The sequence below is a fragment of the Plasmopara halstedii genome (assembly GCF_900000015.1).
Source record: "Plasmopara halstedii genome assembly, contig: Scaffold_1898, whole genome shotgun sequence".
NCBI classification, from domain to species: Eukaryota; Oomycota; class Peronosporomycetes; order Peronosporales; family Peronosporaceae; genus Plasmopara; species Plasmopara halstedii.
The window spans coordinates 164,846-177,386 of record NW_020188806.1 but is presented as its reverse complement, the minus strand read 5'-3'; the positions used below and the strand labels follow the sequence as shown (position 1 = coordinate 177,386).

Here is a 12,541-nt window from a genome sequence, read left to right as displayed (position 1 = left end):
AAGCGCACACCTGCCGCTAATCCATGGAATGCTTTGTTGATCCGATAGCTACACTTTTTCTGGTAATTTATAATAAAATTAAGACTGGAATTAAGAGTTTCAAGCAATATTATTGTATGTACGTACAAGACGAGAAGTGAGCATAGCGTGAATATTAGGCGCTTGGTATACTGTACCATCCAGCACATAATAGATGGCCAATGGCTCCACCTGTGTACGTCCATTACGACGTTGTTTTCGAATAATATAAAGTTGCTGTGGTAATTGTTTAGCTGCGTTCGGCAGCAGCTCATACTCGACACCTCGAAGATTCTTAAGTTGGTCAAGTCCTAAGCGCTGCATCTTGAGGCGCTCGTTGTTGCACGAGCGATCGTAAAATGGAGAAAGCGCAAAGTAATGCAGCACTGTCTGTGCGTTTAGCGGAAATGACTGTAACCACACAGTATCGCGAAATGACGCGTTGTAGTCGTCTACATGACCCGCAACCTCCATCTGCGATAAAAGTTTGTTATCTGTAATGGATTATTGGACAATAATTGTCAAATTAAAAAAATACAAAAAAAATGACTTCCATTGCTGTGACGTATCGAACGACGCTCGATGGTGAGCTGCGCGCGTTCATGATAGCGCAGCTGATAAAGTATCTGCTCTTTATGCGTGGGCAGATCCCTTGGTACTATTTTGTTAGGAAGCTGCAGTTGTTAGAGCTTTTCTTCTCTTCCCATCTAAAGAAGAAACTGGTTGATTTTTCGCAGTCTGTACGATGAGTTGGTAAAGGTAGTTCAACGCAATCAAGAGGAAGTGGGCCAAAAATTAAGACGGCAACGGTGACTATTTGATAGACTTCTGACGGGCGAATTGGCAATTGACCATGTCATATACTGCTAGACTGCCAAGCAGTGGCAGCTTAAAGAAGGCAATCAAGTGTGTCGAAGCGAGTGAGTTGCTGCTAAGCGAGCAGATCAACGCAGTCTTTTCGCTTCAGGTACAAAAGAGTGAGTGAATCATTGAAAAAAATTGAGATGTACTTCTTCTGACTGAGTTAAAGTGGTGTTGGTGTTTGGACCGTCGTTGATAAGTCCAAGGGAAGTCGTCATTCTGGAATTCAAGGAGCCCAATACAATGGTGGAAGAGGACAAAGCAACGAGTTGTTCTATGATTCACTCACCCGTGTCCAGCTGTGAGGCGCTCAATCTATCACCGACAAGATCAAGGGCAAAGCTAATGCAAATGTGTACGAAGAAACTCATGCGTGCAGTTTTCACCCAAGCAATGGAGCAGTTTACCAGGTAAAGTGGCTAAAGTGCATAAATACTTAATATCAAGATCTGATCTTGCAATTTCTAGTCCATTGTCTGCCACCAAATTGCATATTGCGGTGCTTGCTGAGCGCCAGGCTGCTCGTATCCCTGGTTTTCTTCCTAAACAAAACTTCAAACTTCGACTTCCAAAGAAAAAGCGAGCATACAATATCGTGATAACCGATCGTGTTGACCGTACAAAGATGGATGACCAGTTTGGGGTCAACCAAGACCAATCAAATCGTACGAGCAACGGACAGTCGCAGTCGCCGTTTATTGCACCACCTCACAATTTGGAATTCATGTGGTATGTGCTGGAAAAGCCTGTCCCTGGCTTTTCCGACGTTATCACAACTGATAGCAAACGTCAAAGAAATCTAAGATAGTGTAGAATCAACAGTACAAATACATTTACATCTTCGTGTTGAAAGACAAGAAAAAACATTTTGCAAGTGTAGGAAGGTTTATTTTCTAACGTATTGCAAGTAATTCAATGTCAAAAAAAAGATTGGTGTTAGGTGGGACCAACCCTGGAAACCCTTTGTGACCGTAGGCTTTGTCAGCAGGAATAAACAACTTGGCACGCTCATTCATACATAACCTCTCAACTCCTTCGTCAAGACCAGGAATCACTTGCTCAGCGCCGAGTTTAAACTTTAATGGTTTGTTCCGATCGCGTGACGAATCAAACTTCTTACCGTCTTGCAGCTACAAAAATAGAAATGGATCAATTCTGATTGAGTTTCGATTGCGCCTCAAGACGTACGTAACCCGTGTAGTGCACCACTACAGTCTGACCCAGTTTTGGATAATTGACACCATCGCCTGCAACAAATACTTCGACTTCAATTTCACCATGTTGCTGTAATTTCAATGACAGCTTAACAATATACTCCAACGATTTTTGTCGGTAGATTAACGTACAACGTTGGAGATGACAAAGTCCTTGGCTTCCATCATACTGTCAATTATTGACAACCGACGAACAATATCATTAGAAAGCAAAATCGTTGAAAAGTCGTCACAGAAATAACTCCGCCAATTGTGAGCAAATGGTTTTTTTTGCATTAAACTAATACAAATTTCTTTACTAGTTACTCGTCAGATTTCTGTTTTGTCACTTTTGTCGGCGGCGGTGACGACTTGGCCTTTAATTCTGCCATATTTTTGCCTTTTTTAGCTCCAGGATATCGCACAACGAGCGACACTTGAATAATTCCCATGGTCAGCGCAAATAAATTTGGGCAGATAATCAATGGGTCACCCAGCAGCACACCATATGAAAACCAGATCGAACCACCTACAACGTTCATAACCGACATACCAAACGGTATCCCCGAAGCATCTTTCCGACGTAAGATACCCTTAAGTTGCAGCAATGGCGAAGCGGCTGTAAATACTGATAAAATGTTTGCTGGGATACCAATTAGTAGCTGAGTTTCCCCAGACGGTCGCGTCACTACCTGGTGTAGTAACAATAGAATAACTAACATGGCGGTTGATAACATACGAGTCACTTGTGTACGATCACGTGTGTACTTATAAAAAACCAGCACGTAGTACAATCCGAGTATAACGCCGAGTAATGAACAACCGCCTACCACAGCGTTACTCGCGGTCCAGCCGTACAATGAGTTCACTATATTCTGCACAAAGTAGAAGAAAAATGGGGCAAATGGGAACTGAAGGGTGTTACGTTCTCGGCGGATAATGGCAACTGTGGGCCTAAGATTACAAAGAAATGACGACGTGAGTGTCCATTTAATTGGAAAGTAGAGGGATGACAAGGTATAACTAACCAGGGAGAGAGGGCAAACACAACAGACGAACCTACTGCCACGACAGGTACAGCCTTGACCGCAAGGAAGTACGTCATGTACGCAGCATTGGCTAGAGACTGCGTTGACATATTGCGAAAGATGAGGATTGAACGATTACTTTTTAACTTGCTTAAATGAGCACATATGCGTTCTAGAAAAATATATATCTGAAATTGCAACTTGAGGGTAGCAGTTATTTTTCTGACAAAACGTTTTCTTTACGAACTGTTGGTTATATTTATTAATATTATGCAAATATTAAATTAATGAAATATGGATGTGAAGTATCAAAGCAGTGAGAAATAATTTTGAAACCATTATGTGAGATTTGGAAAATATACTTCGGAGGTGACTTTCTGCGCCAGAACTTAGAAAAAAAATTGTTTATGATTACGATGAGCTTGACAGTTTGGCGCAACGACGATATTCAGCTACAGAATAAAATGGCGAGTTCTGTGCTTTTGACCTAATCGATGGTGTCTATCAACTATTTATGTTAAGGAGTACGATTGCTTATATTTATCAAGCGGGATGGTCTGGTAGTGATCGATTTGTCTTAGGAATGATCTAAGCATCAACCGTTCGGAAATACAGCTGGGTGGAAACACATGGTTTTCCGACGATATATTGGTTACATTCGCGCAGAACGCCAGGAATCGTATGTGGACATCAATATTTAAACTTGGAATTGGTACTTGAGTGTATGCACGTAAATGAGCTTTTGCAAATATAGATAGGTGAGACGCCAGCAAATGAATTAAACTATTTTGGTTTCCTTATATGGGAAGCATGACTCAGATAGATCCCGCGACATTGTAGGCCACTTTCAAAAGATCAAAGCTATGGCTTAGCCTGGTCAACTGTTTGCCCAAGTACAGTGCAGTTACACCGGTATGGCCTTTCACCAATTTTGTGAAGGATCTTGAATGGTGCTGGGGCGCAGTAGAAGAGGCGGCGATAAAATCTATCACAGAGATTGTGTGTGCACTTTTCCGAATCGAGCTTGGTCATTTAGCACGTATGTGACGCTCCGGCCTTTGCTATATATCGTGCATTCCTTGGAGCCGATTCCACGGGGCATGAAAAAATTGTTGCGTTTAAATTTCACCAGCTAAATGCGAAGAAAAGACTAAGTATGTCTTACATGATATGGAGCTATAAGTTTGCCAAACCCAGGTTACACCTGGTCGATTCAGGGCCATTAATATAGATCATGCATCATCACGCACAGCAACATCGTCACCACATCTCTTGCCGAGAAAAGATGGTTATCGTTTTGCCGATTATATCTCCGATGTAAGTTATAAGCGTTGATGAATTACTGAAGTAGCGAATGAGCTTTTGCGTCGTCCAGACTATGAACTTCGTATGTCGCAAAAGAAATGTGTCGCATGGATGATGCGATATGGCCGCTGCACCAGACAGTCATAAAACGTGTCGCGTCAATAAAAGCTCCGAGAAGAGGCGTTTTTGATTTTGGATGTCGTTAGATTGAGGTGATTGGAAGCGCATCGCGATTCCTTGTCTTAGTGGTTGTGGCGTTACCACGCGGACCCGATTGATGCGTTGCGCGTGGTGATTCATCATGATTAGCTTACCCCATCCATATACATGATTTGTTTGCGCCAAATGATACCCCTATAGAAAGTTATCTCGGTCGAAAAGAAACCTACGGCTCATCGAGTACGATGTATGGATAACCCATGATGTACAAATCGGTAAGCGCTTATGTATGCTCAATCCAGACGTGTCATTAAAAAACCTCTCGCTGCATGTGTCGGCTTCTTGGTCATTCGGTCCGTTCCCTGCAGATATCTTTCACTACTTCAATGTTTTTTTTCAATACATGCAATTTATCTCAGGCTTTATATATTGCTTCGGCTATTTCAGAGACTCATCCCGTGATATCGACGTGGTGATAATTGTGCATTGGTTTGCTGCTGCCAGCGACACTAGAAACGGTTGGGGTGCAACCAAGCTATTTTATCGCGTTATATCAGCTTGATTTCTGTCGGGTCGGAAACCGCGCTTTGCTTCAGCATTTCTTTAAACTTTATTTAGGGTAGATTGAAATGTTCGCCGCAAACCGTCCGCGGATCCAAGGTCAGATGGAACGCGAAAACTGCTTTATAAAGGACATCAAGTACTTTGCGTGGATCAATCGGGTGCTGGACCCACGAATCGAGTCTGCTTCAAGCGCAACGTACATGCCCCTTTACGCTAATCACCAGTTATCAATAGTTTGGCTGCATCTCGCATCCCCTTGACACCTTCACGAAGTGGTTCTTGCGTGTGGGTGTCAATCCTGATAGACTTGGTAATGTCAGCATGGCTATTCTTCGTTGCTAGATTGACGAATTTAGAACGTCGGAATCGAGCGTCTTGTGCCAGACGCACGGCGTCATGGCTGAAGGCCAGAATACGCAGGAACAACACAGAAGATTGCGGCAAACGAAACAGCCCTGATTTTGCGGATAATAATCTAATATTACGCGCTGTGAATCTAAAGATACACGGAGTGTTTGCACGTACACACAAAGTTGTGCCCTAGCTACTTGGACCTTACACGGCTGGAGCCAAAAATGTTGAATTATAATTATATTCTTAAGGGGAGTCAAACAACATGGGCTTACTCAAGTCCTATCACGACCGTCCCCAAGAACTATTTTTGACGCGTACTGTTCTGTTGAAAATGATTCAATGTCTCAGCAGCCCGTATTAGCTCGAATATAGGACTTTATTTTGGAAAATTTAAGATGCCTTTATACAGATAACCAAATTGCGCAAATCTGCGGGCGTGTCTGAGAGATGACTGAAATCCACATCGGACGTGAATCAAGGCTACCAGAGAGTGCCGACGAGTCATCACCTCACAAAAGCCAGTCTGTGAATGACGTCCTTCACCAAATCCTCTCGACGAGCAATGGACCGGCTCGTTCACCAAAGATAATTCAGTACTTGCAAGGTTGCTCTCACTCCATGAGCTCATGGATATATTGAGGTTCTACCTCGGTGCGGCATTAACTTGGACTCTTAGGTTTGCAACTTCCTCGGTGCAATGTGCACAGCAACCGCGCGATTGTCGTCAATTTTAAGACAGAAAGTGAAATAAGAGCTGCAACCTCTATGATGATAAAACATGAGATGTTCGAGTACCTGTCTCTAGGACAGCAAGACTAGCTTGATAAGCTTGTATCAACAAATCATCGGTTTTGACAGGATCAGGTGACTGGCAGCCAATGGACCAGATGCGATAATCGCTCGTCTGGGGACGCTCAACAGCTCTGGGAATGTGCTGATTGTAGAACAGATGGCACCCACTGTGATGCCGCTGATGTTGAGCGCCTAGTATTCGAGAGACAGAGTGGAGAAGTTCTCTTCCTTTGGATGGTGCAACTTGAGGTAGTCATTGATTCGGCTATGGTTCCCATAGAGCATTGGCGTGTCATGCTTGCGATCTGAGGCTAGGAGACAGCGCGCAAGAATTCTCACGTACAATATTTCGGTATAAAAGGGCGTTTCTCACATGAAAGATTTGTATCGACAATTTTGGCGGCTGTACGCGCCGCCTACAAGTTGTAATCGGTACGCTGAAAGCTTGTGTCCACCTGTTAAGGAGGACAAAGACTGGTAGACTATGTCCAAAAATTAAGTATCGATATCGTCGCAATGGAGTGAACAGCTCCTCGGGGGTTAGTATCGGTAATTATCGTCATGACAAGTCTTCGGAAGGGTTCGACTCTTACGGAACTTTTTGCATCTGTCATATCTATTTTGAGGAAGCGAAGGGTACCGCAATAGCAGAAAACCACTTCCGTGTCGCGAGGGTCGGATGGGGTACTGGAAGTGGAAGCTCGATATATATAATTCTTAGATGCTGAGCAGCGCGACAAGGCTCGATGATATTTTATCTATGGAAGTACAGAGCAGTTTTGCCTGCGTGAGCTGATAGGTGCAAAGGGCCGATCTCCCACGTAAGGGCGGACGACAAACCTTTTTGAGACACGCCGTACCCAGCTTCTGAAGTTAAGGGGCTCGGATCTATGGTGTCTAGTGGAGGTCGTGGTCAATGGGACCAAGCACCATAAGGATCAATTCTTGCTAAGAGAAGTGAAGGCTCACAGCACAGAGTCAATTTCTCGTGATATCATCTCCTCGGGCTTTGTGGATCCGAGATAAGTTTTAGTTGCCCGGAAGTATCGTGCACTTACGTAGGACTCGCAGCTGTCAAAAAACAGAAGGCAGAACGCGAAGGTATTGAAAATTCAGATAGGAATACATATCCGTGCTTCTTGCTACGACGCTGGTTAAAGTTTTGAACTAATGTCAAACCTTAAGTTGAAGTTCGAAGACTTCGACAGCGTGAAACGCTGTCTTGTCCTAGACATATACCCCATCCTAATTTCATTCTAGGTACGGTGTGGCTTGAACTATACACGCCATATATCGACAGGAAAAGTTAGGTGTCACGCATTTCTCTCCTGGTGAGGTCTGGTGAGGTATAAACCCACCTTTCACCGAAGAAGACGCACGGGCACAAAGCTGCGACGGCTTCTGTACTGAACATCAGATTGATCAAAGTTAGCAACAATAGTTTTGCATGGTACATCGATCAAAGCTTGGGAAACAGAAACTGGAGTGAGCTTCGACTGCAAGATAAGATCGAAAAGAATGACTGCATATCGCGACTCCAACGTGAACCTCTGTTGAGACGGAAAAGGACAGCGATATGCCGAGACCTTTTTGGTTCGTCTCTGGCGGGACGATCAAAAACTACTATGAGCAGTTGTTGGCTCTGCCACATTCAGGGGGGGTAAAAGCGACTGGGTGTCGCAATGTCTCGTGTCAGAGTCAGTGGAGTCAAGAAGCAAAGCTCGGTGAAAAGTTGATGAGCCGGATCTGAAGCATAAAAACAATATTCATAATCGTCGCAATGTGGTGAATATGCTAGGTTCGCACTATCTTGTAACGGACCCACCGTGCGGAGCAGTAAAGCTCTACCGGGATAGTCCTGGGAGCGGAAAGCCCCCCCCCCTTACTATTGTCGCTCATGTACATGCGCACGAAATTTCAAGACGGTGAGATCACCAAATTGTACGGATGGTACCGTGGGAGGATCTGAGATCAACATATGTCATACACTAATCATTCTATGAGGACACTTGCATAGCACTGGGCGCGAGGAGTGGAACAGATTTCCTCTAGTATTCTACGGTTCCTTATACTCTTTGTTGAATGATTATTACGATGTGTTGACGAAGGCCCACCAAGCGTCTCGGCCCGGGATAGGAGAGTTCGTCACGATGCTGACTTCGTTTTCGGGACCATCTATTGCGTCACACCGCAATGGCCCTTACCAAGGGAATAGGATGTCGCTTACTCGGAATGAGGTATGTGGTGAGAGGAAATACGCCACCCCAGTCGGCACCAACATTTTTGTTAGGAAAGACAATTGCGAATGACGAAGTCCGAAGAAGACGTGCCGTAGAACGGCTGGTCAGCTGCATTCAGTTCATTGCCCTGAACCTGTTGATGAACAAATCAGCTGCTGTCCGTTTACTGCGGTGAGCTTTCGAGCGGGATTCACGGACGTGGCTAGTTAAACCATAATAACTGACTCATACACCTGCGACGTTCAACTATCTGTGGACACTGCTGTTCTGCTGTTAAGGCCACATCAGGACTATGCACAGAACTATCGACGATATAAAGTCCATTGGCGTGCAGAGCAAGGGAAGTCGGATGTGGAGAATTGAATCAAACTATTTGAGCAGTGCGCGTATATACGCTTTATTGGCAAGTGTGTCTTTGGTGCCAAAAGATAACCTTTATGAGTTGTATCATTGGCAGCAAGACTTGCGGGCGGATCCCACAGCGGTGAAGACCATTGCAGCTTTGGCCCGCAAATACGAACTTCATATAAGCTTGGTCAGAGCCTCTGACCAAAAAGTACTTGAGGAAGTGGCTTAGCCTGGTCAAGTACTTGTACAAACTCAGTGCAAATTATGCCTGTTGGCTTTAGGTGACTTAAACACTAGATGGCATTATGCAGAGTAAATATTTTAAACAGGTCCGTAGTTCACAGCAACTTGCAACCTCTAAGCCGATGATTTATCTCAAATAATCACAAAATTATATCATCCCGAAGTCGATCATGATGCAACGATTCCCATCCCAACTTGGATCTTGCCCATCTTGTATTTGCTCTTTTAAGCAGTCATCAACTGAATGCAGATACCGGTACTTATCGACATGTGATCGCTGAGCGAGGCGCTGTATAAGTCGTATCTTAAAATGACTTAGCTGCTCGAAATGTTTATTGGCAACAAAGCCGACATTTTGAGTTCCCTCATCAATCTTTAGAGTAGGATGTTTCAATGGTGTTGAGATGAGGTCGAAAAAGTGGCCATTCAGGCTGGATAAGGACTACTTATGCGTGTCCCGATTCTAGCTCTTTCAAATCCAGATCGACCATTTTGTGTTGCCTGTGACGTTTACTCTTTGCTATAGACTGTGCATTTCTCGGAGCAGATTTCGATGAACATGACCCCGCGATCGCGTTTGAGATCGCCAGCGTTATGCAGTAAGGAGATCTACTCTGTTCAGGACTAGGAGCTACTTGCAATGAAGTATGTCCTTGTCAAGTTCAGGGTGCATCTGCTTGACTCCAATCCGTTTGTGATCAATACATATCACGCTCCTTTGCGCGCCGCGATGTCATCACCACATCTCTCACGGAGAATGACAAGCTGTAGATCCTGCTCTGCCAAGTATACTTCTGCGGTTGTACACCTGTACCGCCATGGAACAGCCTTGGCCTATTCGACACTCAACATATAGTTCTTCTTATGATGAGGATCGCGAGTACAGAATAATGCATGGGGCAAATGATAAGACTCTTGAGAAAAAGTAGACATTAGGCTAAGTGAGCGCTATGTGTCAAGTACCCAACATGTAAATTCGAGTAAAACCGTATGTGCACACACGTGGAATGTGACAATCGGTTGATTTTTACCACAGTTGTATGCAAATTTTGCCATTCTGTTGGTTTCTGCAGAGTGTTGGTAGTCCATAAGTATGGACTAATTCTGGCCCTTCAAAGGCCGCCTTCAAAATTTTTTGACATTCTGGTCTTTGTGGACCTCTCAAGCAATACAGTCCATCTAGCTGCTGCCAGCGATGGTGTAATCGGCGATGATACAACCTAGTTGTTCCTCGACAGAGTGCCTCGCCAACATGACTAGCCGGTAGCCATCGTATTGAATGAAAATGCACGTTACAACGAAGTTCTGGAAAACATCGTTCAAGGTGCTCGGCATCAGATGGGACATGTCAACCGCAAACGATCGGCAAACGGATGGCCAGACGCTAAAGGGTATATTTCAAAGCTATTAGGCGGAAAGATTGCGATACAGAAGCGAATATTTTTCTCTCACTTAAACTGCGGTGAATATCGCAGCATATGCTTCTAAAAGCTGTACCTCATACTTCATAAGTGGTTTGCTGAGCTCCGAGTTCCTTTTACCCCGCCAGACAGCGACTCCGTCTTATGGGGGGAAGGGATATCGGCTCATTTTGGTTTGCTGACATCAGCTCCGCTTAAATTTGTGAGTAATCACAATGAGGTTGACCGTCATGCGAAAAGGCACGACGTTATGGCTGACAGCTAAGATAAACAAAAGCAGCTTGCCTGTACCGAAGGCAGGTTTTGCACACACAATATTCTGTGGAGCAAAACGTTCCATAAAATGCTATTACTTCTAGACATATGCAATTCCTGCGGTTTATACGACTAAGATGCGACCCTGCTACATTGAACTGTAGCGAAGAAGGGATTGCGTGGTATTGTTGACATCCCACAGGGAATTCGACCACATCCTGTATATTATGTAGCCTTACTGAAGATATACCGCAATCTGCTCCTTCAAACATGTTGATAAACTCTGTCACAAACGGAGCAGCGTCTTCTCCATCTCTTGTAACTAATTTACCCTATCTAGCAGATTCGCGATTTTGAGCTTCTTGAGGTGCCTCATTTCAGGCAGTGCAATGGCAAAGCTCGGCAAGCAAATTTGAGATCTGGAACTTCCCAGCTTCGAGGGCACGCCGATACAATCGGGAGGAGTCAACGTGCCGGCCTAATAGAAAGAGCTCACGAGAGCTAGTCGCAGGGAGGTCGATCTGCGCCGGCTCTGTTAAATGAGCAAGGAGCGCTTTACTTCGAGGTAGAACGATTAGTGACACCAGGGCTATTATCAGAAAAAGACACCCCTTGTCTATATAATCGTAGTTTTGAGGGTTTACTATGGCCAGATTGTCATGTAGCCGTGGCCACTTACAACTTGCTGTACTCTTGGCCTTATAGTCTTTTGGAGTAGAGACGGGGGTGCCCGTCGCAGCGCGCTTCCTTTAAGAGGGTGGCGACCGGCCTTGCGGTGAAAGCACGAGCGATTACAGCTGACCCACGATGACAAACGGGGCTGTAAATAGAAGGAATAAGAGGTAATCGGTTTCAACTTCCCGCCACTAAATTAGGGCACGGCGTTCAATCTCGTGCAGCGGAGAGGCTGAGCACAGTGAAAAACTTCATCTTGAAAGCAGCTAGACCGTGTGCTGCCGGGTGCAAGCGGAAGTGTTGGGTGAAGATCGGATTGTCACTGCGACAATTTTCGTCGGGGAAGTCCCATCGGAAATCCTCGAGCGCGTCGCGCCTTCTGTAGGGGATCGTCGATTCATTTGCTTTGGAGTACGGAGAACGACCATCATGATTTTTTTATTATTAAGTGCAGAGAATTTAGTTGGACTACAGGCACAGTTACTCGTGGAGCGCGGAAAATGACTATATAAGTGTGAGCTCCACATCTTAGTGGAGGGCACGTACTCTAATCTTGTGTGCTTACACCTCAATATTCGGTACAATTGTAGTAGATACAATACTGTGCAATTGTTCGAAATTCACATTGTTATTGGGAATATTTATAAGAACCGACGAATCGACTTACATGACATTAAAAAGGCTTGAAAAAAGAGGTTGCTATCAGCACTTTCATCCTTAAAAAGATAGTGGCAATCGCATAATTTATATTTATCTAAATTACATTTATTTTAAATAAGAGGAATACCTACAGGGTAAAGTTGGAGTACCAGCATAAAAAAGTAACTTGGAGTTGATAGCTTCTTTCTCCCTCCAATAGAAATAAAACCCAATTTTGTAGATGCGAAAAATGGGTCAAGAGAATTTTTAACAGTGAGGTGATCAAAAAGTTCATTCCACAGATCAAAAGGTTCATTCCACAGATCAAAAAGTTCATTCCATAGCAACACAAAGGTCTGTCAACGATGTGATCATCAACTGCTGCACCACTGATTACACGTGCTTTTTTGCCACTGAACCCATGGGGGATATGAAGCTGGCAAGTT

At 44.3% G+C, this 12,541-nt stretch overlaps 3 protein-coding genes across 3 annotated transcripts in view; 1 reads left to right on the top strand and 2 right to left on the bottom strand.

The window, feature by feature from the left end:
- The window catches only part of PHALS_02366 (mediator of rna polymerase ii transcription), a gene marked incomplete at both ends in the record, with an annotated part of 650 nt that extends 158 nt beyond the window's left edge, over window positions 1–492 (bottom strand). Inside the window, 2 exons of the mRNA XM_024716855.1 lie at window positions 9–59; window positions 127–492. Of these exons, the coding sequence (XP_024582412.1) occupies window positions 9–59; window positions 127–492 (417 nt within the window). The remainder of the gene's footprint in view (window positions 1–8; window positions 60–126) is intronic.
- Window positions 493–563: 71 nt separating this feature from the next.
- PHALS_02365 (uncharacterized protein) lies at window positions 564–1,687 on the top strand (the record flags this gene model as incomplete). The annotated part of the gene is made up of 5 exons (XM_024716854.1): window positions 564–673; window positions 756–827; window positions 889–995; window positions 1,049–1,289; window positions 1,348–1,687. The coding sequence occupies 5 exons, from the start codon at window positions 564–566 to the stop codon at window positions 1,685–1,687; spliced, it is 870 nt and encodes a 289-aa protein (XP_024582411.1).
- A 128-nt stretch (window positions 1,688–1,815) lies between these two features.
- On the bottom strand, window positions 1,816–3,210 carry PHALS_02364 (fkbp-type peptidyl-prolyl cis-trans; the record flags this gene model as incomplete). Its single annotated transcript, XM_024716853.1, has 6 exons — window positions 1,816–1,840; window positions 1,903–2,009; window positions 2,068–2,163; window positions 2,226–2,262; window positions 2,400–3,026; window positions 3,101–3,210. 6 exons carry the CDS (start codon window positions 3,208–3,210, stop codon window positions 1,816–1,818), a joined length of 1,002 nt encoding a protein of 333 aa, XP_024582410.1.
- Window positions 3,211–12,541: the final 9,331 nt, after the last annotated feature.